The 25,955-nt window shown below is 64.5% G+C and overlaps 10 protein-coding genes across 12 annotated transcripts; 5 read left to right on the top strand and 5 right to left on the bottom strand.

Moving 5' to 3' along the window:
* Nucleotides 1–37: 37 nt before the first annotated feature.
* Urah (5-hydroxyisourate hydrolase) lies at nt 38–699 on the top strand (the record flags this gene model as incomplete). Its single annotated transcript, XM_062775924.1, has 4 exons — nt 38–68; nt 121–214; nt 271–409; nt 580–699. 4 exons carry the CDS (start codon nt 38–40, stop codon nt 697–699), a joined length of 384 nt encoding a protein of 127 aa, XP_062631908.1.
* A 556-nt stretch (nt 700–1,255) lies between these two features.
* prz1_1 (Transcriptional regulator prz1) lies at nt 1,256–4,398 on the bottom strand (the record flags this gene model as incomplete). The annotated part of the gene is made up of 6 exons (XM_062775923.1): nt 1,256–1,302; nt 1,378–1,506; nt 1,564–1,797; nt 1,838–2,148; nt 2,192–3,658; nt 3,728–4,398. 6 exons carry the CDS (start codon nt 4,396–4,398, stop codon nt 1,256–1,258), a joined length of 2,859 nt encoding a protein of 952 aa, XP_062631907.1.
* Nucleotides 4,399–6,072: 1,674 nt separating this feature from the next.
* LOC62_07G009366 (uncharacterized protein) lies at nt 6,073–6,494 on the top strand. Its single transcript, XM_062775922.1, has 3 exons — nt 6,073–6,180; nt 6,228–6,336; nt 6,381–6,494. Exons 1-3 carry the CDS (start codon nt 6,124–6,126, stop codon nt 6,425–6,427), a joined length of 213 nt encoding a protein of 70 aa, XP_062631906.1. The 5' UTR covers nt 6,073–6,123; the 3' UTR covers nt 6,428–6,494.
* A 539-nt stretch (nt 6,495–7,033) lies between these two features.
* rmt1_2 (Protein arginine N-methyltransferase 1) lies at nt 7,034–10,234 on the bottom strand. Of its 3 annotated transcripts, none has more exons than XM_062775919.1 (9): nt 10,086–10,234; nt 9,879–10,005; nt 9,680–9,809; nt 9,546–9,619; nt 9,341–9,497; nt 8,840–9,302; nt 7,851–8,784; nt 7,167–7,242; nt 7,034–7,144 (listed from the first exon to the last, which is right to left on the bottom strand). In XM_062775919.1, the coding sequence occupies exons 1-7, from the start codon at nt 10,148–10,150 to the stop codon at nt 8,778–8,780; spliced, it is 1,023 nt and encodes a 340-aa protein (XP_062631903.1). In that variant the 5' UTR covers nt 10,151–10,234; the 3' UTR covers nt 7,034–7,144; nt 7,167–7,242; nt 7,851–8,777. The 3 variants fall into 3 exon arrangements, with proteins under 3 accessions (XP_062631903.1, XP_062631902.1, XP_062631904.1); XM_062775918.1 differs by lacking the exons at nt 7,034–7,144; nt 7,167–7,242 and adding exons at nt 7,271–7,356; nt 7,713–7,800; XM_062775920.1 differs by lacking the exons at nt 7,034–7,144; nt 7,167–7,242 and adding an exon at nt 7,464–7,800.
* On the top strand, nt 7,627–8,459 carry BAG1 (BAG family molecular chaperone regulator 1; the record flags this gene model as incomplete). Its single annotated transcript, XM_062775921.1, has 2 exons — nt 7,627–7,808; nt 7,859–8,459. 2 exons carry the CDS (start codon nt 7,627–7,629, stop codon nt 8,457–8,459), a joined length of 783 nt encoding a protein of 260 aa, XP_062631905.1.
* Nucleotides 10,235–13,177: 2,943 nt separating the features above from the next.
* PR5K (PR5-like receptor kinase) lies at nt 13,178–16,873 on the bottom strand (the record flags this gene model as incomplete). The annotated part of the gene is made up of 3 exons (XM_062775917.1): nt 13,178–16,213; nt 16,293–16,533; nt 16,584–16,873. The coding sequence occupies 3 exons, from the start codon at nt 16,871–16,873 to the stop codon at nt 13,178–13,180; spliced, it is 3,567 nt and encodes a 1,188-aa protein (XP_062631901.1).
* Nucleotides 16,874–18,533: 1,660 nt separating this feature from the next.
* On the bottom strand, nt 18,534–20,340 carry SPAC1039.07c (putative aminotransferasec). Its single transcript, XM_062775916.1, has 2 exons — nt 19,904–20,340; nt 18,534–19,852 (listed from the first exon to the last, which is right to left on the bottom strand). Exons 1-2 carry the CDS (start codon nt 20,102–20,104, stop codon nt 18,650–18,652), a joined length of 1,404 nt encoding a protein of 467 aa, XP_062631900.1. The 5' UTR covers nt 20,105–20,340; the 3' UTR covers nt 18,534–18,649.
* Nucleotides 20,341–22,170: 1,830 nt separating this feature from the next.
* Nucleotides 22,171–23,408, top strand: mug14_2 (class II aldolase/adducin head domain-containing protein). Its single transcript, XM_062775915.1, has 4 exons — nt 22,171–22,311; nt 22,368–22,507; nt 22,563–22,791; nt 22,844–23,408. Exons 1-4 carry the CDS (start codon nt 22,281–22,283, stop codon nt 23,353–23,355), a joined length of 912 nt encoding a protein of 303 aa, XP_062631899.1. The 5' UTR covers nt 22,171–22,280; the 3' UTR covers nt 23,356–23,408.
* Nucleotides 23,391–24,840, bottom strand: mug14_1 (class II aldolase/adducin family protein; the record flags this gene model as incomplete). The annotated part of the gene is made up of 4 exons (XM_062775914.1): nt 24,639–24,840; nt 24,424–24,533; nt 24,024–24,277; nt 23,391–23,755 (listed from the first exon to the last, which is right to left on the bottom strand). Exons 1-4 carry the CDS (start codon nt 24,753–24,755, stop codon nt 23,391–23,393), a joined length of 846 nt encoding a protein of 281 aa, XP_062631898.1. The 5' UTR covers nt 24,756–24,840.
* Nucleotides 24,841–25,030: 190 nt separating this feature from the next.
* Nucleotides 25,031–25,870, top strand: LOC62_07G009359 (uncharacterized protein; the record flags this gene model as incomplete). Its single annotated transcript, XM_062775913.1, has 1 exon — nt 25,031–25,870. One exon carries the CDS (start codon nt 25,031–25,033, stop codon nt 25,868–25,870), a length of 840 nt encoding a protein of 279 aa, XP_062631897.1.
* Nucleotides 25,871–25,955: the final 85 nt, after the last annotated feature.

Raw genomic sequence — 25,955 nt, 5'->3', positions numbered from 1 at the left:
CATACACTTGACACACATACACGCACGCACGCACGATATGGCCAAGTCGTCCCCCATCACCTGCCACGGTGCGGCCCCAACCCTCCTCCCACCTCACCCCGCACTGACACCCCCACGCAGTCCTCGACGCGTCAATCGGCAAGCCAGCACAAGGCGTCGCCGTGCGCCTGAGCTCGCTGTCCGAGCTGAACAGCCCACACGCGCTGGCGAACGGGTAGGCTAGGCGTCGAGTGCACGGCGAATGCTGACCACCACGCCCCCCGCGCCCAGCGTCACCGACGCCGACGGCCGCTGCTCGACCCTGCTGGACGGCAGCACGCGCCTCAACCCGGGCCTGTATCGCATGACCTTTTTGACGCAGGAGTACTTTATCGCAAGGGGGGTCGAGACGTTTTACCCCGTCGTCGAGGTGGGTCCGGCGCAGGTGGGCTGGGGTGGTTGTCGTCGTCGTCGTCGTTGGCAGCGGCGGCGGCAGAGGCGGTGGACTGACTAGCTGTCTTCCTCGCACATGACGACGACGAGTGGTGCCTTGCTCGTTGGCTCGCTGGCTTGGTCTTGTTGGAGCACCCACCCTCGCAGCAGCTGACGCTGCTGCTCGCCTTGTTCCAGATCACATTCAACTACGTCGACCCGACGCAGCACTACCATGTCCCCCTGCTCATGTCGCCATTCTCGTACACGACTTACCGAGGGAGCTAGGTCGGTTCCTTCGGTCGGGGTTGTGTCATATTCACAAGTTCTTCGGCGCGTTGTAAGGCAAAACACCAAAAGTCTCGGCCTGACGCCTGACGCGCCTAGCCTAGCGCGGTTGTGTACGGCAATCTACTTGACCCAGCACACCTCTGGTACCACCCCCGCACACCCCACCTCACCCCACCAAACCCCACCGCCGCGACCGAACAATGCACAAGGCCCACACCCACCCACCCACACCACCACCCACACACAAGACCGAGAAGAACAAGTCCTCTGAGAACATGCTCGCGAAGCCAAATCGGCCATTGCAACGCATCACACAACCAACCACACCACATTCATTTACAATTTGGTTAGGCATGCACACTGCATCAGCGTCATCAGCCCCAGTGCAGGCGTCACTGCTCCAGGCTGCCCCAGGGCTTCGCAAGCTCATCCCCACAACGCCCCACCACATCACACAACCCCATCCATGTCTACAGCGACAAATGTACAATAAACAAATCATCACCGTCCAGCCCAGCCATCCCCTCACTCTATAGCCAAACCAGCCATCCCACTAATCACGGTCGTAGTCGTCCATGCCCGACCCCGTGCCAAGGTCCTCTGCTCCGCTTCGTTCGTCCGCGCTGTAATCCGCGCTCAGCATGCTGTTCGGACGGCTCCGCAGCCCACCCCCACCACCCTGTGTCCTCTCCCGGTGCTGCTGCAGTCGGTACGTCTTGTACTGCGACTCGGACATTGCACTGCCGTCCGGGTTGGTCGGCAGCGGGTGCGAAATGGCACACTCCTGTCCCTGCTCCGACTTGTCTGTGCGTGTGTCAGTATAACATTTCCTCGGCTCCTCCTGCTTCTCGCGCAACTCACGGTGCCTTGTGAGAGCGTCCAGGCGCGCAAACTTCTTCCCGCAGCCTTCACACTCAAACGGTCGCAGGCCCTCGTGCAAGAGCATGTGGCGTTTGCAGTCGTGCTGACGGGCAAAGCCCACCGTCGCCTTTGGACAGCCGTCATACAAGCACTTGTATGGCCTTTCGTCGTTGTGCGATCGCATGTGACCCTTGAGGTTGAAGTGTCGTGTGAACGTGCTTCCACATCCAGGGACTGCGTGTGGTCAGTTGGGTTAATGGTTCTTCCAACTCACTTGGACACCTAAACGAGCCCTCGTTGGTTCGACGGCTGGCGCTGGCCACCTCGGTAGCCATACTCGTCACCTTGAGCTTGGCAACGCGCGGCCGAGTCTCCTGGAAGAAGTCGTGCACATTGATACCGTCAGGCATGTCCATGTGCGAGTGGTGAGAGAAGCTCGATCCCTGCGAAGACACCGACAGCGCTGGCGACGCGGATCTGACCGACGACGCCGACGACCTCCGCGAGTGTGACATTGACCGACCGCGCATCGGCGGCGCGAGTAACGAGCCCTGGTCCTGCCCGATGGAGTTCAGGAAGTCAGTTCTGAAATGTCAGCTGTGGCCCTTTCCACGACGCAGTAACTCACGTAGAACCGCCCTGGCCCACACCCCAGCCAGTCCCTCCACGACCAAAGTCTTCGCTCCTGGCCGACCGACGGTGCCCCTGGTTGACACCAAGGTTGACACCCCTGATGGCTCCTGGTGCGACACTGCGCTGAATGAACTCGATACCGTAGCCTGGGGTACCGGCACCGGCAGCAGGGTGCGACGTGCCCTCGGCAAACGACCGACGTCGCGAAGTAAACCCAGCGTCCGGCGCGCCGAGCATGCTGCCGCCCTGGAGAGCCTGCTGGTCGAGACGTAAACCGCCACCGCCTGGGAAGTTGTTGGGGTCCACAGCAGCATTGTTGCCCGAGATGCCGAGCTGGTGGTAGAACGCCAACGAGGTCGGCGAGAACTGGCCCGGCTCGTACCTGAACACCTGGTTGCTGGTGTCGGTGTTGAGCTGCAGGCGCTGGCGCTGCTGAGCAGCAAGCTGCGACAACTGAGCAAATTGGTCGGCCGAGCCTGGCAACTCGCGAGGGTTGAGCGTAGGTGGTAGCTGGCCCTGCTCAATGGCCTGGTTTACACGCCAGGCGTTGATGTCGTTCCACTGGTTGTCGCCTCCCGTCGCGACAGCGCTACCCTCGAGTGCCTGGGCGACGCTGAACTGGCCGATCTGGCTGTTCATGATCTGCTGGGCGGCTTGCCTCTCAAACTGCTCGCCGCCCTGCATGTACGACTCGGACTTTGCGCGAGGGCGAGAAATGCCTGGTGCGCCGAGAGCAAAGTTGACACCCTGGGACCACGACTGCTGCTGCTGTTGAGGCTGCTGTGGTGCGAAACCCGGGCTCTGCGAGGCCGAGTTGTCGCCGCCAAAGTCGTGGACTGAGCCAGTCTGCGAGCCGCCGTTGGACTGCGCCGCGGCAGCAGCAGCGGCATTCGCCTGGGCGAGCTGCTGCTGGGCATTGGCGCGTCGAAGCGCCGCGTCAAACACGCCCGACTGATCCTTGAGGCCGCTGATGGGCGTGCTTGGCTGGATGTAGATCATGGGGCCATCGGCGTTGGACGCAATGGGGCTAATGCCGGCCATGCCGGTGGGGAGGGCCGGGTTGACAGGAACCAACAGGCTGTTGCCGAATTGCTGGCCCCCCGACTGGCCAGCGCCAGCATTGCTTCCCGAGGGGCCAGAGCTTTGAGCCTGGGTCACCTGGGTCACAATCTGAGGAAGGGACGGGGAGGGAGCCGAGTTGGGGATGATTAATGCGGGTGGCGACTGGGGCTTGGAGAACGATGGCGATCCCGAAAGCGACGACGAGCTGCCACGGTGCAGGTTGACGAATGGTGGCGAAGGAGCAGCCATGCCGGGCGAGTTGTGGAAGGCTGGGCTGGGAGAGCGGCCGACAGACGATACCGAGTCATGACGAACGTGGTGGTTGACCTCGCCAGGGTTAAATGGTGAGGCGACTCGGGACCCGCTGGGAGTGCCGGCGTGAGACGAAGCATTGGAGATGCTGACAGTGTTAGCACACATACACGGTGTGGATGAGAGCGTGGCGACCTGGGAGAGAGAGCACACTTACATCCGCTGCAGTTCGTTGATCTGCTCGTCGTACTGTGTGTCCAGATGCTGGTTTCCGTGCCAGCTTCCGCGACGGTTGTCCGTGTCTTCCACGATAGCCTCGGGCTGACTCGTCAAGTAATCAGCACCCCATGTGTTGCTACCCTGAGGCTCGGATGTCATTCCGGAGCCGTAGAAGCTGTCGCCGTTGGCATTGTTTTGGAGGATTGAAAAGTCCTGCTGCTGCTGGGGCTGCTGGCTGTTGACAAAGCCGGACGACTGCTGGTTGGCATACGCCGCGGTGAACTGGTTGTAGCCGCCTGGAGCGTTCAAGTCGGTGTAAGCCAGCTGCTGGTTGCTTGTCAGAGGCGACCTCTGGGGACCACCGTTGGCAGCTGAAGCGATCAAAGTGCTGCTCGAGTTTGGGTCGAAGGGGACCGAGTCCTTGCGCTCAGGATTGCTGTGCGCGAGGATCCGGCCGTGGACATTGGCAGTGATGCCAGCGGCGTGTTGTGGGAGGCTCTGTGGCTCGTCGGTCATGCCTCCGGGCTCGCCATAGAGCTGCGAGGTAAACTGCTGGTCCGGGGTTGACGATGACGCGTATGACGCCGGGTAGTCAAACGAGCCTTGATGCGACGTTGTTGGTCGCTGGCTGTTGAAAAAGGCGTCAAAGGAAGGCTCTGGCGAGGTCATGGTGAGAGGTCCAGTCTTGGTGGGCGATGGCACGAGCGTAAGAGGATCGACCAGCTACGGGAAGGCGAAGCGCGTGTGAGCAAAAACAATTGGTTGCTGGAGGAGGGGACATCCACCCACTGTTTATTGTGCACGACGCTCAATGAGAGCGTGTGAGGGGTAAGGGGGGTCGCGGCAGCGATCCGTTGTGCGATGGGACTCTGGACTAGGCCAGAGAAGGTGTGGTGTGGGCTGACAGACGCGAGGAATGTGCCGAGGACGGTGAGCGGCGAGGCGCGCGAGGGGACGGCGGCGAGGTGTGTTGCAAGCGGCGGCGGCGCGTGGCAAGTGGGTCACCGAGGTGTGAATAAGTCGTGCAGTAGAAGAGTCGCGTTGATGAACGATGTGTACACGAGTGTCCAAGTGGATTGTCGTTGTGCAAGCCGCCAAAGGTAAAGGGCACACAGCCAGTCACCGGCGATTGTGTGACGGCAGGGGGGGTTGGGGCGAGGAGCGTGAGTTGCTGAGCAAGGTGCGGCTGAGGCTGAAAGGGCCGTGGGCAGGCTGGCTGGCGTTGATGACGCGGTGGGTGACGGTGTTGGGGGGGAGGGGAGATGGGGGGGGGCAAGTCGAGATGACTTATGGGGGGCGAGTAGATGTAGGAAGTAGTAGGGAGTAGGTGAGTTGCCTGGTTGCTGCAATCGATGCGATCTGTTGCACCAGTGTCTCTCTCTCAGTCTGTGTCGGTCGTCGGCCGGATGTGTGGGGGGGAGCTGCAAGGAAGGCAGGGGGGGAAGGGGGGGAGGAGTTGGCGGGGTCTGGGCCGGTTGGTAGAGAGAGAGACGAGTGACGAGTGGGCGGAGGGCAGCAGTAACAGCCGGGGCGGCGGGGGAGGGGGGGGGGGGGCGGCACGCAGAAGCAACCCGACCCAACCCAACCAGGCCAGGCAGGCATCGCAACAACACGCACAGGGGCACAAGGGCTGCAGAGGCATTCAGGGAAGAGCGGCACCACGGACAATGAACAAGCCAGGCGCAAGAGCAGAGGAGCATCCAGTGTCGTGCCTAGCGCTCAGTTGGGCCCTTTCTTTGGACCCTGAGTCGTGTCGAGTCTCGACGAATCAACAAGGGCACCAGAGCAGAGGACTGCAGGCATCGACGACGCACAGACCCGACAACGAAACGAAACACTGCAACACTCGGCGCAGGCGGCGGCGGCGGCGAGGGCGGAGGCGCCGGCATCGCACCGCACTGGTAGCTACAGCCAGGCGGCGTCCATCACTCAACTGGCTCACTCTTATGCTACCAACCGCCGCCGCCGACAACCAATGTGCACCGCCCTGTATTGCACCGCCGCCAATGCATCGCCGCGACGCGGTATCCAACGACGGAGCACAGGTTTGAGTGATACCCGTTGGCTACGACCAAGGATGGCTTATGGCGGCTTCCGTCATGCGTCGCGTGCTTGAATGCATGCATGCAGCGCTCGCTGCACTGGATATGTCATGATGCCTGTGGAGGCGTCAAGGCGTCGCTGCGGCGGCAAGCTGGCTGGGATCATCAGCCAGCAACCAAGACACATTCCTCGCGACGTTCCGGTAAAACGCAAATTACCTCCGCTGGCTCACTGGTTCCTTGCCGGCCGAGCAGCCAGCCAAGCCTCGCTCACCTCCACTTTCCTTCCTCGACCTGACCCGACCAAGTGCAGCAGCGTCTACGCCCGTCACACACTAGCTAGCCAGCGCACATGACTGTCAACGTCAAGGCCCGCAAGACGCCCAGCTTTGTCGGCTGGGGCTGGGGTGTGCGTATCGCCAGGACGACGCCGCGCTGAGCTGACACCTCTCCCAGGCCCTCATCGTCCTCACTGGCGTGGGGTACTACTACGCGAAAGGCGAGAACGAGAAGCGTTGGAAGGGAGCGCGAGCGCGTGGCCTGCGCGCGATCGAGAACCCGGAGGGTGGGTGTCGGTGGAGGCAGGAGGGCAGCAACTGACACGAGCAGACGCCGCTGCGACGACGACCTCGACGACGACCTCGAGCAAAGCATGACCACCACCAAACCGACCATAGACACACCCACCCCTCATAGCATCAATGGCATTCCAGTATCAGCGAACCCGCGCCAAACTAATCTTATCAACGCACCGCTTGCTTGCGATCGCTCGGCGGTCGCGTCGCGTTGCGACGGTGGCGTGGCGGTGCAGCGGCAGTGCCGGCTGCCGTCGCGTCCATCTTATCGGGAGCGTGGAGGTGGACGACGCGTTGCACTGCCTCACACTCGACGAGAGGCACAGCTCCTCATTGACAAAGACCGGCAGGCAGAGTCCGACCCGACCGGCCTGGCCAAGCTCCAAAGCCGACATTCCTGCCATCTCCATCGCGGCGACGCTCGCTGCCGGTCATGCCGGAGCTGAACAGTGCCCAGTCGCTCGCTCAGCTTCTCGTTGTCAGGCTTGCAGGCTCATCACAGCAGTCCACGACTGTCTCCGTCAGCCCGCCGAGCCCATCATCGGCCCCTTGGCTAGACATGGCTTGAGCAGCTCTCTCGTCTCACGTGCAGCGCGTCGTTGTCGGGCCTCTAGCAGCCGCGGTTGCTCATTGTTCGTCGACGAGCGCCCGGCCGCATGACTCCGCGTCGTGCATGCCCCCGGCATGTCAGCGTGGCCCTTGTCCACCCCTCGCCCGCCTTGGTAGCAGATGCATTTGCTGCAAACTCACTGCCTCGGCATTGTCCAAGCAAGCCACAGTCGCATCGCTCATTGTAATCTGCTTCCGCTCCCCCACCCACCCACCACGCCGAGGGAGCGACTCCACCGGCTCCGGCACTGCGTCGGTGCAGACAGCTTGCTGGAGGAGCAGCAGCACTGCGCGTCTTGGCGTTGTCAACCCACCACTGCATACTCACCATCGCCCATCTTTCAACCCGGCGGCAAAAGAGCTTCCCGCCAGACTTGACTTGCAGAAGCAGCAGCAGTAAAAGGTAAGTGGGGCGTGAGCGTGCCCGCGCGACGTGTCGTCTCGGGCCATGCCAAGCAAGCACCATGTCGCTGACGACGCCGTTTACTTGCCTGCTTAAATTGCCCCTCTGGTGTTTAACTCTGCGTCGTGTCTTGCCTCCTCGCTAAACCGACCGACCGACCGACACCACATCACCCCCGTGACCACACGACAACGACCGGCACACTCACTCATCACCAACACTACTGAAACAACATCCCAACCAACGTCTTCACACCACAACCACCACAATGCCGCCCGTCACACGCCGCAACTCGCGCGGACACCCCTACGCTGCCAACGGCGCCGACACTGCCGGCCCCTCGTCGCGCCCCACAGCCCCCAGTATGGCGTTTAGAAACCCCTTCCGGCGCGCGCAGCAGGAGAACGAGTCGGGGCAGATTGTCGTCCACATCAAGTGGGGCAGGGATAAGTGGGTCGCGCTGCTCAAGCGATGGACACATGGCTGACTGACTGCAACAGGTTCAACGTCCCCATCCCCTCGCCTTCGACGACGCCGCTCTCGCAGCTCATCGGCACGCTGGCGCACCAGACGTCGATCCCACAAAACCAGCTCAAGCTCATCTTCAAGGGCGCGGTCCTCAAGGATCCCTCGCTGACCGTCTCGTCGTACGGGATCCAGGACGGCTCGGCGCTCGTGTTGGTCGGCAAGGAGGGCGAGGTGCCGTCGGCGCCCGAGCCTGCGCCGCCGCCCCAGCAGGTCGTCAAGAAGAAGAACAAGCAGCCCGAGACGGACAACGAGCAGGTGCTCGTCGACTGGATCAACAACCTCGTCGGCGGGTGCGTCGACCCGCTCGTGCCGTCCATCGCGACCTTCGTGTCCCAGACCTCGAAGAACGCGACCAACAAGCCAAAACACGCCCTCCCGATGGACAAGCTCCAGGTCGAGCATGCCCGCCTGTCCGAGTTTCTCCTTCGCGGGCTGCTCGACCTCGACGGCATCGAGATCCCGAGCGGCTGGACCAACGCCCGCCAGGCCCGCAAGGACGGCGTGCGCCGCGTCCAGGGCGAGCTCACCAAGGTCGACGACGCTTGGGGAGATCGCAAGCGTCTCGGCGCGTAGCGTGGGCTAGAGCGGACGGACGTGACGGCGCGACGGAGCAGCTGTACACCGTCACCACCGTAGAGAAAAACATCAATCCTAGAGATGTTAGACGACGCAGTCTTGTACCAGCCAGGCAGGCCTTGGGGCCGCTCCTGCAACAGGTCTAGCGGTAGCGCGGCGCCGGCGCGCTTGCATGAGGGTATCGTACAATGCACTATCTAAATCGTCGACCACATCCATCCTAGTACCTGTAGGGCCATGGTGGAACAGTTGATGTAGCGGATGAGGGGGAGTAGGGGTATGGGGGTTTTGCGATGCGGGGTAGCGTTGTAGCGATTACGACCTGGTCAGGATCAGCAATTCTCTCTGGCAGCAAGGTCGACACCGCCGCGACTCACATCTTGTACTCCATGACACCCTTGGTTGGCTCGGCGCCCTCGACCTCGTACTCGATGACAATGTCCAAGTCGCGGTTGTTGCGCGAGTTGGGGGCACACGAGAGGGTGCCCTTGATCACGTCGCCCTCAGACACGGTGAGCGTCTCGGGCGTGTAGAACACCGTCTGCTTCCAGTGCGTGTATTTTGCGTGGGGGCCAGTGGAGAAGTTGATGGGCTTGTGGCATGCCGAGAAGGAGATGTCAAACCAGCCGAGGAAGGCGTGCACGTAGTCGTTGCGCGTCGCCTTGAGCTCGTACGGCACCTTGAAGGTCAGGTCCTCCTTGGTGACGGTGCGGATGTCGATGTGGCGGATGGCGCAGGGCTGCGTCGTGACGGCCTTGAGGTCGACGCAGTCGACGAGGGGCTCGCGGAGCGCAATGTCCTTGATGCACGAGTAGTCAAAGCCGTAGACGTCGTCCCAGACTGCCGCGTTAGCGCTGGACAACCTGTCCACTACCCACAGTTGATCTTCTCCTCCTTGTAGTCCTGGTCCTCGATGGCAGCGAGGTAGATGGTCGCAGTGTCGGGGAAGAGGAGACCGCCGGGGGCAAGGTACTTGTCACGGGCGAGGAGGACAGTGTCGAGCATGGACTCGTAGAGGAGGAAGTAGCCCATCCACTGGGGGGTGTAAGTTGGGTGTCATGCTATCGGACTTCGTCTACCCACCTCGGAGATGATAATGTCGACCTGCTTGACGGGAAGCTCGACGTCCTCGAGCTTGCCCTTGATGAGGGTGATCTCTGCGACACGGCGTCAGCGAACCATCCCACCTCCCTGCAGCCAACCCCACCCCCACTCACTGTCCTTGAAGCCGTTGGCCTCGATGATCTTCTGCGCCTGGTCGAGGATGTTGGACATGTCGATGCCAATGACCTGCTTGGCGCCGGCGGACGCGGCGAACATGGACAGGATACCAGTACCGCAGCCGACCTGGTGGGGTGGTCAGCGCTGCCCCCCTCCTCCAACGCCCCCTTCGTCCCTGCTTCTTCCCCAACTTACATCAAGCACGACCTTGTCCTTGAAGAGGTGCTTGTTCTGCACGATCGAGTTGCGGTAGCTCAGGGTGCGCACCTGGTCCTTGAGCATCTCCTCGTGGATGCCAAAGTGGGCGTACGAGTCGGCGTAGCTGCGGGGGAGGTCAGTATGACACAACACAACACACAAGCGGCAGAGCAGCACGCCCGCACCCCACGTCGCGCCACGCACTAGTCCTTGCTCGTCATCTTCTCGGCGGTGACCTGGTCGCCGTTGGTAGCGTTGGGGGCCGACATGTTGGATGTTTTTGGGATGTTGTGACTGGCGGTGTGTTGTGCCGGTCGATATGGGTGCAGATGGTTGTAAATATTGCGCGGGTCGTCAACTTTTGGAGGGACAAGGGACAGAAGGAGAAGATTAAATGCCACTTTTAATGACGTGGAGTGGCCATTATCAGAGGGTGGCGGAGATGCATGTCCGGCTGGCTCAGGAAGCAGGAAGGGGGTGACGTCATGGGCTTGTGGGCTGTGGATGGGGTGTTTGTTGTGCTCGCTCGTCTGTCGAGCGACGTCTTGCGCATGGTATCTTATCAGGCAAGAGGGTGTACGAGGACACGCGGGTTGGTGCAGGTGGCCAAGTGGAAGAGCATAGAGGACGTGGCTAGCAAGGCAACGTGCAGGAAGCCAGGCTGGTGTGGTGACAGACCCACCAGTAACCCCCTCGGGGCACTCCTCCTCATCCTCAACGCCTCACTCCGAGCATGCACGTCGCTCCCTCTGACTACATACACCACGCCATACCTAATACACCGGCACGCCTTCGGAACAGTCCCGGCGCGAGCTCGTACCCCACTCCCTGCCAAGCGCCACACCCCCGCCGCCACCCGCCACCAGCTTCCGAGTGTTAAACGGCCCCCTCCATGGTGGGTGTTATCCGGCACCCACCTCGCCCACCGACTCCCATGCTCTTCGCCTCCGAAAGCCTATTGTGTCGCCACTCCAGGCTGCGTACGCCGCGTAACGTCGTTACTGCCCCACCAGGCCCACCAATCGTTAATAGACCCCCATTACCAACTAAATACAGATTTGGGCTCCCTTCATGACCGATTGCTGGGCACAATGCCAGATGGTGCACACGACGCATGCCGAAGCTAACCTGCACCCAATGGGCATTGTTACCGGTCTACGCCCGTGAGGCCAAAGGTGGCCAAGGTGGGCTGGCATGACGACAGTTGGCGAGTCAAGTGACCCCCTCGGGGCGTTGGGCGTTGGGGTCCCGGAACCAAGTGGCCACATGACCCCCACGGCCCCACACTCCATATATACCAGTCCAACTCCCCCTACCTTCCCTCCTCATCCTGCTTCGCAATCCTCTCTCTCTCATCTCTCCTCACACGACCGGTTCGTTGTTCACTCATTATTCATAATGTCATAGCTCCTCTTCATCATACACGACGACCATGACCCCACGCACGACACTCCCACGCCCTGTGCGACGGGCAGCAAGTACGTACCACACGTCAACTCACTTGCGGGATAGTTAGATAGGCCGTTGTTACTCTGCGCCGCCTCATCATCATTGTCCACCGTCGCTCGCCCCGCCCACGCCAGTCAAGTCAAGGCCATGCGCCACAATGCTTCTGCTTCACTTCAGTTGTATACGGCCCTTACGATGTAAGTGGGCGTGGTGCGTCACCGCTCGTGCTAACGACTCAGCTCGCCGATACGCCAGTCCTTGTGCTACCACGCTATATTACTCCTACTCCTGTGAATAATAGCCTCAATGCCTCGGTCTGCCTGTTTTGTATCTTCGTCACAAACCCCCCGAGACTCGTCCCTCCCTTCCTTGTGCGCCATAGTTTAGGGCCTGCAAGCCTGGTTGTACGCTCGAGCGCAGTACTCTGCTGCCAGCTCGCAGCTGTCACCAGCGCTCCCCCCACCTTCGTTACGATCGAATCGTCCACGAATCCCATCCTTTCGTCTTCGTCCTTGTCCTCTCTTCGGCCGGCGTCCAACTCACCTAGGCCCGACCGCTCGACACACCCGACACCCGACGCGACCACTCTCCGGCCCTTCCGGCTTGGCCAGTCGCCGCTGTCGACTCGACGGACCACTCCCCCCCCCCCCCCCCGCTCCGGCATCGCCGAGGTCACATTGCCGTGTGGCTCGGTGCGGTCTTGGGGATTGCGTTGCCGCGCACCCCGAGCGACCGACCGGCGAGATCTCGTTCCTGCGAGCTCGCTGCGACGTTCCCCCCTTCCTCCCTCCCGCCCATCGAGGTAGCGTTTTCTGCGCTTCTCGATGCCGACCCGACCACCGAGCCACGTCTCCTGCGTGCCGCCTCGGCGCCGACCCGACCACCGAGACACGTTGCCTGCGTGAATCTCTCGGCGCCGATCGACCACCGAGGTTGCGTACCTGCGCAGCTCGGTGCCGTGCAAGCATCTCCCGACCGGCGCGGGGTGTCGTTGTGCTGCGTCGCCCGTGCTGCCGAGTCCTCCGCCCACGCCGAGGTGGTGTTACCGCACCGCTCGCGTGCCGACCGCTCACCGGGCTCTCGTTGCTGCGTGTCCCGGCGCGACGCCGAGGTTGTGTGCTCTGCGCAGCTCGGCGGCGACCGACACTATCGCCGGGTGCTGTCACTGCAGCGCCGGTGCGATCTCGGGGTTGTGTTGTTTCTGCACGGCCCGAGCGACCAGCACGCCAGTCGAGATCTCGTGAACTGCGAGCTCGGCGTCGACCGACAACTGATACGACTCGCCTAACAGAGGATCCTGTAGTCTGCAGGCCTCGACCAGGTGAGGCAGCTCGTCGTTCTGACACTCTGCCACAGATCTGCGTGTAAACGCGTCGAGTCGTCGGCTTCAAAGCACCCGTTTTCCGGTTCTCTTCAGCCCGTGTAACAGCGGCGCAATGACGAAGTTTACTTTCGGTCGACGGTGTAGAATTCGGTGGCCGCGTAGTGCCGTAGGCTGTAGTCGTAGGCGATGCCATTACTCAGAAAGATACACGAGCGCGCGAAGCGCGCGAGTGGGAGGGTGCAAATGGTATTAACCGGAGGCAGGGAGTGTGTGGTGGTGTGTGAAGTGTGGCAGCTGTGTGTGTGGCACTTGGTCGTATCAGAAGCGACTTGGCCCGTCATAATCGCAAAGTCTAACTTGCGATCTCATTCATTCCACACATGACGCTCACGACTCTCACCTACACTCAATGACTCTCTCTCAATCAGTACCGCCTTCCCCCACCCTACAGACGCAGCTCAACTCGTGTCCATCATCCAGTGTCCTACAACAGTCTAGTGTATCACTATTGCTTCACTGGCAATTACTGGCCGCCGCCCTTGCCACCAGCGCCACCCGCGCCGCCGCCAGTTCCCGAGCCCGGCTGGCCCGGATGGCCGTCGGCGCCCTTCTGGCCACTGCCGCCCGACGAGCCGGGGTCAGCAGCGGGGTCGTTCGCGGCCTGCGTCGTGGCGGGCTTGGTGGCCGGCGGGGGGTTCTCGCCATCGGCACCGTTGGCGCCGTCCGCGCCGTCCGCGCCCTTGGCTCCGTCCGCGCCGTTCTGGGGCGCGTCAGCGGCAGGGGTAGGGGCCTGGGTCGTCGGCGCAGCGGACGCTGTCGGCGCCGCCGCGCCGCCCTTGCCGTCGGCACCCTTCTTGCCGTCCTTGCCCTTGGCGCCCTTCTGCGCCTTGCGGCCCTTGGTCGTCGGCTTCGAGTCGTGCACTGTGATCGTCACGGTGACGGTTACGTGGTGGTGGTCGTCCTCGGCCGAGGCGGTGGTGGTGCACGTGCTCACGGGGGGCCTGGTGATCGAGGGGATCTGGGTGACTGCGGGCTGCGTCGTCGTCGTCGACGACGCCGCGACTCCGTCGCCGCCGTTACCGCCGTTACCGCCATTACCGCCGCCCTGGCCGGCAGCGCCGTCCTGGCCGGGGGTACCGTTACCGCCGTCCTGGCCCGGGGCGCCGTCGGCGCCGTCGGACCCGTTCGGCGCCTGCGCCGCGACCGTCGTAGTCGTGGCAGGCAGCGTAGTCGTCGCAGGCGGCGACTCGAGCGAGCTCGGCGGCGGCGCCTGCGTCGCGACAGGCTCGCCGACGGCGCTCGACGCGCTCGGCTCAGACGCAACAGGCGGCGGGATCGGCGTGCCGTCCGGCCCGTCGGCGCCCTTCGCGCCGTCCTGTCCCTGGCTCGTGTCTACCGCGCCGCCGGACGGGTCGTCGGCGGGGTTCGGCGCCTGGCGCGCAAGCCACGCACGCGCGCCCCAATTGAACGAGCGACGCGAGCCGCCACCCTTGCCCCCAGCGCCGCCGGCACCACCGTTGGTGCCAGACCCAGGCTTGCCAGGCTGGCCGTCGGCGCCCTTCGCGCCAGCGCTGCCGCTGCCGCCGCCAGTTCCGGGGTCGGCGGCGGGGTCGCGCGCGGGCGCGGAGGACTGCGTCGGGGCCGGAGCGGCGGCGGGCGCGGCGTCGGCGCCGTTCTTGCCCGGCGCACCGTCGGCGCCCTTCGCGCCATCAGCGCCCTTAGACGGCGCCGGTGCCGCGGCGGGGGTAGCAGTCGGCGCCGGGTGGGCCGCCTCATCCTCGTCCTGGCACGGCTGGTCGGCGCCGTCGTCGGAGTCGTCGTATCCGTCCTCGGGGTGGCTAGTGTTGCCGTCGGGGCCCTTGCTGCCACCACCGGCGCCGCCAGCACCACCAGCACCGCCAGCACCGCCGGCCGCGCCGTCCTTGCCGGGAGCACCGTCAGCGCCCTTGGCGCCGTCAGCACCCTTGGCGCCGTCCTTGCCCGGAACAGGCGTGTTGACGCCGTCCGAACCGTTCGGGGCCGGCGCAGAGGTCGTGCGCACAGGCGGGGACTCGAGGCTGCTCGGCGGCGCCTGCGTCGCGGCAGTGGCACCGCCACCGGCGCCGGGATCAGCAGCGGGGTCAGCGGCCGCAGGGGCGGCAGCAGGGGCAGCCGAGCCGCCCGACGCGCCGTCCGCGCCCTTCTTCCCGTCGGCGCCCTTCTGGCCGTCGCGGCGCGCAGGCGCGCCTCCAGGGTCAGCGGCGGGGTCCTTGGCCGGGTCGGAGACCTTGGGCGGCGGCGCCGAGTCAGCGCCGGCCGCGCCGTTCGCGCCGTCGGCGCCGTCCTGGCCCGCGCTGCCGTCCTGGCCGTCCTGGGCCGCCGAGGGCGAGGGGGCCGCAGCGTCGGGCGAGGGGGCAGCGGCGTCGGGCGAGGGGGCCGCGGCGTCGGGGGCAGCGCTCGCCGAGGGGCTCGGCTCGGCACCGGCGCCGGAGTCAGAGCCAGAGCCAGCGTCGGTGCCAGCGTCGGCACCACTGCCACCACCGCCAGAGTTGCTGCCGGGGTCAGCCGCGGGGTCAGCGCTGCCGCCACCACCGGCGTTGGCGCCGCTGCCGCCGCCGCCAGAGTTGGTGCCCTCGCTGGGGGCAGGCGCCTGCGTCGCCTCGGGCGCGCCGCCGACAGCGAAGCTCGTCTCCTTGCCGTCCTCGCTCGTGTGCGTGTGCTTCGGGCGCGGGCGGTACACCGTCTTGGTCTTGTACACTGTCTTGGTCTTGGACTTGGTCTTGGTCTTGGTCTTGAACTTGGTCACGGTCTTGGTCTTGGTCTTGACGGGCTTGCGCTTCTTGCTCGAGCTCTCAGCGGCGGGGGGTGCAGCGCCGTTGTCGGCTCCCTCGGGCGCCTGGGTCGGCTCGGCAGGGGCCTGCGACGGGGACTCGGCGGGAGGAGGGGCAGCACCGCTGCCGCCACCGCCGGCGTTGGCACCGCTGCCTCCGCCGCCAGAGTTGGAGCCGGGGTCAGCCGCGGGGTCGGCACTGCCGCCGCCACCGGCGCCGCCCTTGCCTCCCTCGCCGCCGCTGCCGCCTCCGTTCGCGCCGTCAGCACCCTTCTGGCCGTCGGCACCGTTCGCGCCGGCGCCAGCCGCGGTAGCTGTCGTCTCGGCCGCAGAGGGCGCAGCGGAGGCAGCGACGGGGGAAGCGGACTCGGCGGCGGGAGAGGTCGACTCGGCAGCGGGCGACTCGGAGGGAGCAGCGGCCGCGGCGCCACCGCCGCCGCTGCCCGAGTTGGCTCCGGGGTCAGCGGCGGGGTCCTTGGCCGGGTCCTGGCGCGCCATCAGCGCGCTCCACGAGAAGCGGCGCTTGAGGTTACGCTTGAGCGCGTCGTAGCTGTTCGCCGCGAAGGTCACCTGCTCGGGGCTGCCGAGGACGTTGCCGGTGCACGAGGCCTGGGCGTCCTCAAACTTGGTGACCTTGTCCGAGGTCGTGCCGTTGAAGTTGGAGTGGCTGGGGCAGAACGTGACGGTGTACGCGGTGGTCGTGGCGCAGCGCTCGGCCTTGAAGCCGGCGTCCTTGGCGCTCTTCTTGACCTGCGGGCAGGTCGCGTCCCAGAAGGAGCTGAAGTGGCCGTTGCAGTTTGAGCAGGCAAAGTTCTCGCCGTTGACGAACGCCTCGCGCGCCTCCTTGGGGCAGAGGGCGTTGGCGCTCTGGTCGCATCCTGTAGTAGGGCAGCCCTCGGCGTGGATGAAGATGGGGACATTGAAGCCTGGGAACGTTAGTGGTTGGTCGAGGCGGTATGCTGTCCGACTTGCCGTTCTCGTGCGAGACGAAGTAGCGGTCCTCGCCCTGGTCCTTGTGGTCGAGCTGGAACTGGGCGAACGAGGTGCCGGAGGGAGTCTGGGCGTTGTCGCTGGGGAACATCATTAGCTGGAAACAGGTCGACCGCGCTGCGCCACGCACCAAGTCACCTTGCCGGTGCCACAGTCGCCCGTGGCGCACTTGAAGCCGTCGCTGCCGTCGGCGCAGTGCGTCCTCGCCCAGATACGGCCAGCCCACTGCGCCGGCGCAGACACGCTCTGCGTGGCGCCCGCGGCGAGCTCGAAGCCGTTGGCGGCTGGGCTCTCGCTGAGCGCCGGGTACACGGGATACGGGCACTCGTTGACAATGTTGATCGTTCGGCCGGCCGGCTCAGAGGCGGCGGCCTGCGCCAGCGCGGCGAGGGCTAGAAACTCTGCTGCCACGACTAGCATTGTGGATGGTTGGGAGGGGGCGGGGGGGCTGGGGGTGCGTTGGGTCTTATATACGGGGACGCTGACACGGTCGTTGCGGCCATCTCGAGGCCCTCGAAACGGCTCGTGACGAACGTTGCATCGTGTCTGTTCGTAGCAACAACGCTCGCTGCGAGGAGGAATGACCTCCTCTCGTCAGTGACGTTAGCGGGAACCTGGCGACCGTCTGGCGCCGGTCGCCTCTGCCACTCGTTGTCGCGCACACAAGGTTCGGACCTGCGACATGAGAACATTGGGGATGCAACGGGCCGTTACGAGAGCGACCGGGAAGTTGTGTGGTCTGACTGCGTGGCAGAGCCGGCTGCGCGGCAGAGCCACTCGTCGTCAAGCGAAACGAAACGTCAAACACGACGTGAGACACCTGCCGCTGGTTGCCTGTTGGGCTGGGCTGGACTGGGCCTGCTGCGGATGCTGCTGCTGCTGCTGGCAAGGCAACACCCGTCGTCGTCGACAACAAGATGCAGTCTGTCAGTCCCGACATGAGCGATACCGGCATCCCAGCGTACCTGTTTCATCAGGCACAATTACTTTTGTACTTCAAGCTCTGCCGGTCGCCTCGACAAGCAGCGAGCCGCCAGTCATGTATGCGTCCCGCCTTGCCTTGACGGCCTCGCCGTGCTTGTCGACGTCACAGTGGGAGACGGGCAGCACTGGATGCAGCGTTGCAGCGATGATACATTGGGCAACCACCAACGGCAACGGGGAGATGCTTAAAGATGACCATCATGCCCGCCAGCCCGCGGCCCGCTGGCACGCTGGCACGCCCCCTCGGCGACTCTGCCCCGCACGATACTGCCCGCATCTCGTACACTCCCCGCACAATGCTGTCTTGCCATCTCGTGATGCGCAGCGCATCCATGCATCCACCGCGCCAAAACAGTGGTGAGAACCAGGACCACCCGGGCGGGAGCGTCAGTGCCTCTGCGTGTGCCGACTGACTGACTGACTGACCCACTGCACGCGGGCACCCGCCCACTCGACCAGCCCCGCCCCAACCCCCAGGCCAGCCGAGGCCTGCCTGCCTGCTGCGCGGGAGTCAAGTCGGTTGCTTCCAGAACGAACACGTGTAAGTTGCCCCCTGCTGCGACTGCCTCGAGGGACCGTCGTGAAGCACCTTAACAGTGACGCTCTCGAGGACACTGGTAGAGAGGCCAACCCCGCAGCATGCACACTGTTCACACCTACCATTCACCACCCCGGTAACTATTGCAACGGTGCATGCTGCGCGCGTGGGTTCGCGGATGAGGTATTTGCAGCCGAGAGCAATCGGTCCGGCGGCTGAACAGATCGACCCAATGTGGCTACTCCTTGTTTGTGTCAACTAAGGTTGTTGTCGCCGCGGCGGTCTGTTTTTAGGTTGCCCAAGCGAGTGCTTGCTTGCTTCTTGTCGTAGAACATGACGAAGCACACCACTATTCCGATCCATGGCATGGCACAGCATCATCATCATCAGGAGACATCATGCATCATGCCGCAGCCGGCGGTTGGGGCAGACAGGAGCGACACGTCCACAGCTGTCTGTCTGTCTCAGTCCACCCATACCATACCTTCACGCCACACTCCCACGCTGCGGCGGCAAGCTCAGCATTCCACCCAGCCTCAACATCCACACCTGCTGCCGTATCCATGAACAGGTTGACATGATGCGTACAATACGAAACCCAGAATAGTATCTACAACTGCTGTGTCCTTCTGATGACTACGACTACGACTGCGCACTACGCACTACTTCTAACTTTAGAGCTTGGCGACCTCCTCGGCGAACGCACGGTCCATGATCTGCAGGCCCTCCTCAATCTCCTCAGGCGTAATGGTCACAGGTGGCGCGAGGCGGAAGACGCCCGACAGCGCGGGGAGCGACACAATGTTGCAGCTGAGCCCGAGGTCCATGCAGCGCTCGGCGACGGCCGCGCCGAGCTTGGAGCCCGGCGACTTGGTCTTGGGGTCCGAGATGATCTCGATGCCCTGCAGGAGGCCGCGGCCGCGCACGTCGCCAATGTACAGCGGGTACTTCTCCTGGAGGCGGAGGAGGCCGGCGCGGAGGAGCTCGCCCTTCTCGCGCGCCTGGCGCGGCATGTCCTCGCGCACGACAATCTCGCACACCTTGGCGCCGACGGCGCACACCAAGGGGTCGTTGAGGTGCGTGGTGAGGTAGAAGAAGCCGCGCTGGCGCACGACTGCCTCGATCTCGTTCGACGTGATGGTCGCGCCGAGGGGCAGGCCGCACCCGAGCGTCTTGGACAGGGTGAGAATGTCGGGCACGACACCCTCGTGCTGGAAGCCGAACATGTCGCCCGTGCGCGCCATGCCCGTCTGCGCCTCGTCCATGATGAGCAGCATGTTGCGCTTGCGGCAGTGCTCCTTGAGCGCGGTGAGGTATCCGTCGGGCAGGGTAATGATGCCGCCGGTGGAGACGATGGGCTCGACGAGGCACGCCGCGAGGCTGCCCGTGCTCTGGCGGTCGATCAGGTCCCAGCCGTAGTCGAGCTCCGTCTTCCAGTCGTACGAGCCGTCGGGGTGGCGGAACGGCGAGCGGTACGCATACGGAACTGGGAGGGTAAAGTTGCCGGGAACCTGCGGGCCGTAGCCCTTGCGGCCGACGGTGAACGTCGCGGCGCCGGCACCGTGCGTCATGCCGTGGTACGACGCCGAGAGGGACACGATCTCAAACCCGCCAGTGTACATCTTGGCCATCTTGAGCGCGGCCTCGTTGGTCTCGGAGCCGGTCGAGAGGAAGAGGCACTTGTCGAGCCCCTTGGGCAGCATGGCGGTCAGGCGCTCGGCGAGGTCGAGCACGGGGTCGGACACCATGGGCGAGAACAGGTGGTCGAGGTTGGCGACGTACTTGGTGACCGTGTCGACGATCTCGGGGTGGCCGTGGCCGAGGAGCGAGCTCATCTGGCCCGACGTCCAGTCGAGCAGGCGGTTTCCCTCCTCGTCCTGCCGCGGGTGTCAGTGGTAGTTCACGGCACACCTCCACGCGCCACTCACATAGAGAACGGTGCCCTTGGCCTTGACGATGCGGACGGGCATCCAGCCGCCGCCAAAGCTGACAAGCTTGTCATTGGCCGTCTTCCAGAACTCTTCGTTGGAGCGCCCGGCGAGGGGCGACGACGCGTTCGCGTCCTTCTCCTTGAGCGAGACGGGGGTGGCATGGGCGGGCTGGTGGGTGGTGGTGGCGATGGGGGCCATTGGCACGTGAGGGGGGGTTGGTTGGTGTTTGTGGTGGTGGTAGCGGTGGGAGGTGGTCTGGCAGTGCTGAGGCGCGTCGCGGTGGTGCTGAGAGTGCGTGGGGAGCCGTCGTGACTCGTCTCGAGCTGATGCATTATATCCCACTGCCGGCGTGGTCGGCGTGGTGACGCCTGCTGCTGGGCGGCGTGTGATTGCCACAATGACGCGGGTGGGTGTGGTGTGTCGTCGGTTGCCACTTCCCCCCACAATCTTGCCCGTCGTCGGTAGTGTTGCCCGCTTGATGATATGCTCGTTCCTGTCGATTTTGCTCACCGCGGTGAATGTGCGGACGGCATGTCGGCCGGCGGGGCGGCCCCACCATGGAGCGTGCTGTTCTGGGCATGCTGGGCGTCTGCGTCACTCGCTGTAACTTGTGTTGTGTCGGAATCGGCCACCACGCGAGTCACGGAGGCCACAACCACCAACCACCCCACTATCTCTGGCTCGGTGCGGGCAGCTCGCGGCCAACTCTGCCCTCCATTGGCTCTCTACGCTGATAATGCTGCCCGCTGCCTTGCCCGCTGCCCGCGCGCATGCATATCAGTGCGTGTCGATACGAGCAGCGGGCAAGATGTGCATGCTGTATGCTGCTGTATGCATTGCTTTGCTCGACGCGACGTTGAAGTCGTTGTGATGGAGTGGGTGAGTCGCCGGGGCGTGTGGAGTGGTGGTGTCACTTGTTTGTTGTTCTTGCTCTCGGCATTCCCCGGATCAATGGCTAGCGGCGCCCCGGGCAATCCTGCCAACACGAGTACACACTCGCTATGCCCGGTGGGGTCGGGCCAGCACAGCGTACACATGCGCGCCGAGATCACGTCGCCAAGGTCGTCGTGGCCTCGGTGGTGCCGACACGCACGGAAGTGTGTCCCGCGCCGAGGCCAGCTGATCAGCTCCACCCCCTGGCTCATGCCGCCACCACCCAGCACACCCCGGCCGGCCGGGACATGCAAAGTCTAAACACTGCCTGGTGTTGGGCAGTGTAACCTGCGTGCGTGTGCTATGCTTGCGGACATGGCCGGGGTGAGGGCAACACACGGGGGTGTGTCCCGCCCCGCAGACAGGGCGGCGACACGCCCGCTGCGCCGTCGGCGTCTTGGAGATCACACCCGCGGCTGGGCTGCCTGGCACTCGAGCCCTTGCTTTACCCGCCGCGGCGCCCACTAACGTGCCGCGCGCCCGGGAGTGTCGAGCGCGTCGTGACTTTGGGGCCGGCGGGTGGGCTGGGGTTGGTGGCGTCCCTATCTCCCCGTGAGGTAGGGCCGAGGATAACGCTGATAACGCTGGCGTCGACGCGTTGTTGATTGCACCGTGGGTCGCGTCGGTCCTTGTGATGATAGCGCACGCGAATACCACGTTCGGAGCGTAGAAGGGGTCGGTGGGCGGTACGGCTTGCTGGGTGAGAAGGCGCGTCTGTGAGTGCCGGCGACTCCATGCGGCGGCTTGGAGCTTCGTATCCGCCGCCGACGCGGCAACTCCGCAGTGTCCTCACTAGTGCGGTGGATCAGCATGTGGTGACACCGCGAGGGCATTACCCGGCCGGAGCTCTTCTAGCTGTACACCGAGCCCACTCCGCGGCCGTCACGGCCGGAGGCTCACGCGAGCACGGTGGCGTGCTCCTCGAAGGCGATTGTGCCATGCGAGGCGAGCTGATATGCAGCATAATGGGTATCTTGAGATCGCCGCTCATTGGGTCTGGAATGAGACCGTATCTGTCCACATGTCAGACGCTGGTGTGTGGGGATGAGCGAGGGAGTGAGCCAGCGAGGGAGTAGTGAATGCTGCGAGTTCGAGTCATATCCTTGATCAGCAGTGAGCAGAAGGCTTGGCCGTTGGCCCAAGTGGAGCGTGCATGGGCTCTTGCGTCGACAGACACTGACACTGAGCGCGCGTGAGATGGCGTGCCATTGCGTCTGTCCACTTGTGGACGAGGGGTCCGAAGCCAGCCGATGGGAGGTGGGGGACACCCCCCACGCAGCCCATCGTACTGTCCAGCCTCCATGGAACCCGGCGTGCCCTCCCCTCGTGGTCCTCTACAAGACGTCTCGCATCCGCGTATTGAGCTTGGTGCCACAGCTCGACGCACAGCAAGTGCAGCACCCAACCTCGCGTCGCGGCTGGCGGTGGACCGAACTCCGCGATGGTGAGCCATGACGTCGTCGGCCATCTCCGTGAGTCGGGAGGGCTGGTTTGGCCCGCCAACTCGAACTCACCCAACCTCCTCAAGTCAGTCTCGTTCTCGACATCCACAACGACCACAACCCACACACCATGGCGACGCTCTACCTGGACCCACCCAAGGTTGACACCACAGAAGGCGGCAAGAAGGTGAACAAGTTTACGCGGCCCACGCCGCCGCCGTTCGTCGTGAGTGCCCCTCCAGCCCCTCCCCGCCGGTCGACGGAGACTGACCCCGGTGCAGGACACAGCCCACCGCGTGCGATACCAGCGCGGCCAGCTGGCGCTCGGCGCACGCATCCTGTCTGACCAAGGCTGGGGGGTAGGCTACGCGCTCGGCCTGTCCGCGCGCGACGCGGGGGACAGCGGGCTGGTGTGGTTCCTGCCCCGGGGACGCGCGCTCAACGCGGTGCGGAGCGACGACCTCGTCGGCGTCGACTTGGAGGGCAATGTCGTCTCTGGCACCGGCGAGGGTGAGTGTGAAAGAAGGCAGAGGATGATCGCCGCTGACCTGACCCCGCCCAGTCGACGCTACCTACGCCCACATCCACCTCGCGATCTACGCGTCCCGACCCGACGTGAACGGCATCTGCAGTGGGCACACGCCGCACGGGCGCGTGTTTGCGCAGAAGGCAAAGCCGCCCGCGACGCTGTGGCAGGACAGCTGTATCTTCCACCGGCGCGTGGGCGTGCTGTCCTTCGCTGGCGCTCTCAACGCTGGCAGCGATCGCAAACCTGTCGCGGACGCCGTGTCAGGGGACATCGTCGCGCTCGTGCTTGCCAACCGCGGCCTGTTGACCGCGAGCGCGAGCATCGAGGGGGCTATCGGGCTGTACTTGCGCCTAGAGAGCCTCGCGCACGCGCAGCTGCTTGCTGAGGCTGCTGTGCGCGGGCGCGGGGGCGAGCTCATCCCCGTTGGGGAAGAGGAGGCACTCTTTACCCAGCAGAACGCGGGTTCCGCACACCAGCAGTGGATGATGAGCTTGCCGCAGTACACGCGGCTCGAGAAGGCCACGGGCGGCCCACTGGTCTACTAGCCGCTACGACTGCCATGTTCTTCTAGTTGCATATGCTACGCCTTGTACCCGTCCCCCTCCTCCGCCTCGAGCCACTCGTAAATCTCCTGTGCCTGTCTATACGCCTCCTCCTCGCTGCCGAGCTCGGAGAACACGGCGTGCACATCAGCGTCAGAGAGCACCCCGCCGCCGCCGGCCGCGTCCGACTCGAGCTGCGCCTCGCACAGCTTCTCCAGCCGCATAAAGTAGAGCACGGCCGCGTCGACCGTGCCCGCGGCAGTGAGGATACCGTGGTTCTGCAGGATGACGCCCTTGCCCTGCGGGCCTAGTGCGCGCGTGATGTTCTGCCCCTCTTCGTCACCGAGGACGATGCCGCCGAACGACGCGTAGAGTTTGACCGTTTCGGCGTACTGCGCGCCCTCTGGCGGTGTCAGCGGGTTGGGGCGGGGCACTGTGCGCCGAATGCCGCCGGCGACTCCGGGCAGGGCTCTCGTGCTAGCCGCCGCCGTTGATGCGCCATCACGCCTTGCCTGGCCTCATGCAGGACCAGACGAAGATCCCACATGACCTGCGAGCTGAGCGCACACCAACTGCAGCTATGCTCTAGTTGGCGGTTACGGCCGCCGCTGGAGCACCAACCAGCTCTCCGGTCATCACCGTCGCCCCTCACCCACACCACACACACTCACCCCAGTTCGCAATATCGATATTCCTCCCGAGAGCGCTGAACGCCCGTCCAAACTGCGAGTGGCTATGCGCCGCGGCGTGGATATCAGGCCGCGCGGCGTGAATCGCCCCGTGGATGGTGAACCCCGCCGCGTTGTACAGCTGCCCGTTGCCGGGGTACCCGCCCTCCAGCACCTCGCCGTCGTGCGAGACCAGCAGCAGGGACGAGGCGGTTATCAGGTCGAAGGCTAGGCCGTACGGGTTGACCCAGAACGCGCTGGGGTGTCAGCCGGGGTGTTGGCGGAGATGGCCCATGGGGGCGGGGCGGTTCCTCGGCGAGGACGACGAGACGCGTGACCCCCTCCGTTGTCGCCGCTGCCGAGGCCGCTCTGCGCCGTCGGCCCTCGCTCTGACCCCACTCACTCTGGCCGCACCGTGTCGCGCACGGTAATGTGACCCGCTACGCCGTCGTCGTACCCCAGCCGATGGAAGATACGGTACGCGCCGGCCAAGCGCTCCTTGATGTGTTTGCGCTGTGGTGTGGTATCAGCGGGGTGGGGTGGGAGGGGGAAGCAGGGCATGACAGTTCGAGGGCATCGGAGAGCAGGACCCGATTGTGCCCCGACCGCAACACCCACCTGCGCAAGCTTTGCCTCGAGCGAGTCGTCGACTGAACGGAGGACGAGGACGTTGGGACGTGATGTCGCTGGTGTTGGCGCTGTCGCTGTCGCCGTCGTTGTTTGGGTGGATGCCATGATGCTGCTGGGTGACAGGTGAGATGTACAGGTGTCCGAGGGTCAAGAATCCAGAGGGATACGACAATGTCGAGTTGAAGACGGGCAGGCAAGAGCCAAGACGACGATGCGATGAGGAGATGGACCCTCCATGACGCCATGTAGGACTTGGCCGACGACGGCACATGTGACACACTGACGGCGGCAAACTCGGCGAACACCGCCCCGACGAGCCAAACTCGCAAACTCGCTCTTGTCACCACCACACCGTTCTCCACAACCCAACAACCACAACCATGTCGCTACCAGAGTACACCCCCGTGCCGAGCTATCCTCCCGGCGAGGGCCCGTCCGCTGCTGCCACTGCGCGCGCTCCAGTCCGCCCCAACAACGCCGACTTTACCGTGCCGACCTTCCCGACGGTCTACCCGCGCGTGTTCGTCTCGATCGTGCTCAAGTCCTTCCTCTGGCTCTTCGGCCTCGGTCTGCCTGTAGTGCTCGTGCTCGCGAAAAAGGGCGTAAACACGCTCCCCCACCTGCTGGGCTACCTCGCCCTCTTCGCCGGCGGGCTGTGCGCCGCCATAGTCGTCCTTCGCGGGATGGTTGTCGTCCTCGGCTCGGAGCTCACGTTCACCGTGTGCTGCTCCGTCCTGACGATGTGCATCATGGTCCTGTTCATCGACTACGTCCCGACATTCAACGGCGCGCCGGAGCCCCACTTCCACCCCGCGTGGGTCGGCCTCGGCGCCGTAACGGCCCTCGCCTTCATCATCATCTGGCGCGTGCTCTACCTCTCCAGCAACCACCGCGCATGGGACGAGGGCGAGGTCGCGCACACGCCCGCACCGGGCAACGAAGCCATCCTCGACGGCCTCCACAGCACCGACCGCACCGACCTCAAGCGCCGCCGCCGCCTGCTCGAGGTCGCAGTGTCCCAGAACCTCGCGTCCCTCGAGCGCCTGGAGCGCGAGTACGCCCGCGAGGGTGCGCAGGGAGGGCTGGTCGTGTACGCCGACGTCGAGACGCTGCGTGAGATTGTGCGCCGTGACTTGGCTGCGCTGAGGCGGGTGGCTGGCGTGTTCACGGACCGGTTTGGCGCTGACGACGCCGTTGGTCCGGAGAAGGTGGACGTGTAGGTGTGTAGTCGTATGCAGCCGTGCGATAGACGCGGCGCGGGCGAGAGGAGTGTGAAGCACGCCGAGCGTCACGCACGGAGTGGCA

This window comes from Vanrija pseudolonga, chromosome 7 (assembly GCF_020906515.1).
Source record: "Vanrija pseudolonga chromosome 7, complete sequence".
NCBI lineage: Eukaryota > Fungi > Basidiomycota > Tremellomycetes > Trichosporonales > Trichosporonaceae > Vanrija > Vanrija pseudolonga.
The sequence above is the reverse complement of the archived record's forward strand: the minus strand, read 5'-3'. Positions and strand labels throughout refer to the sequence as shown.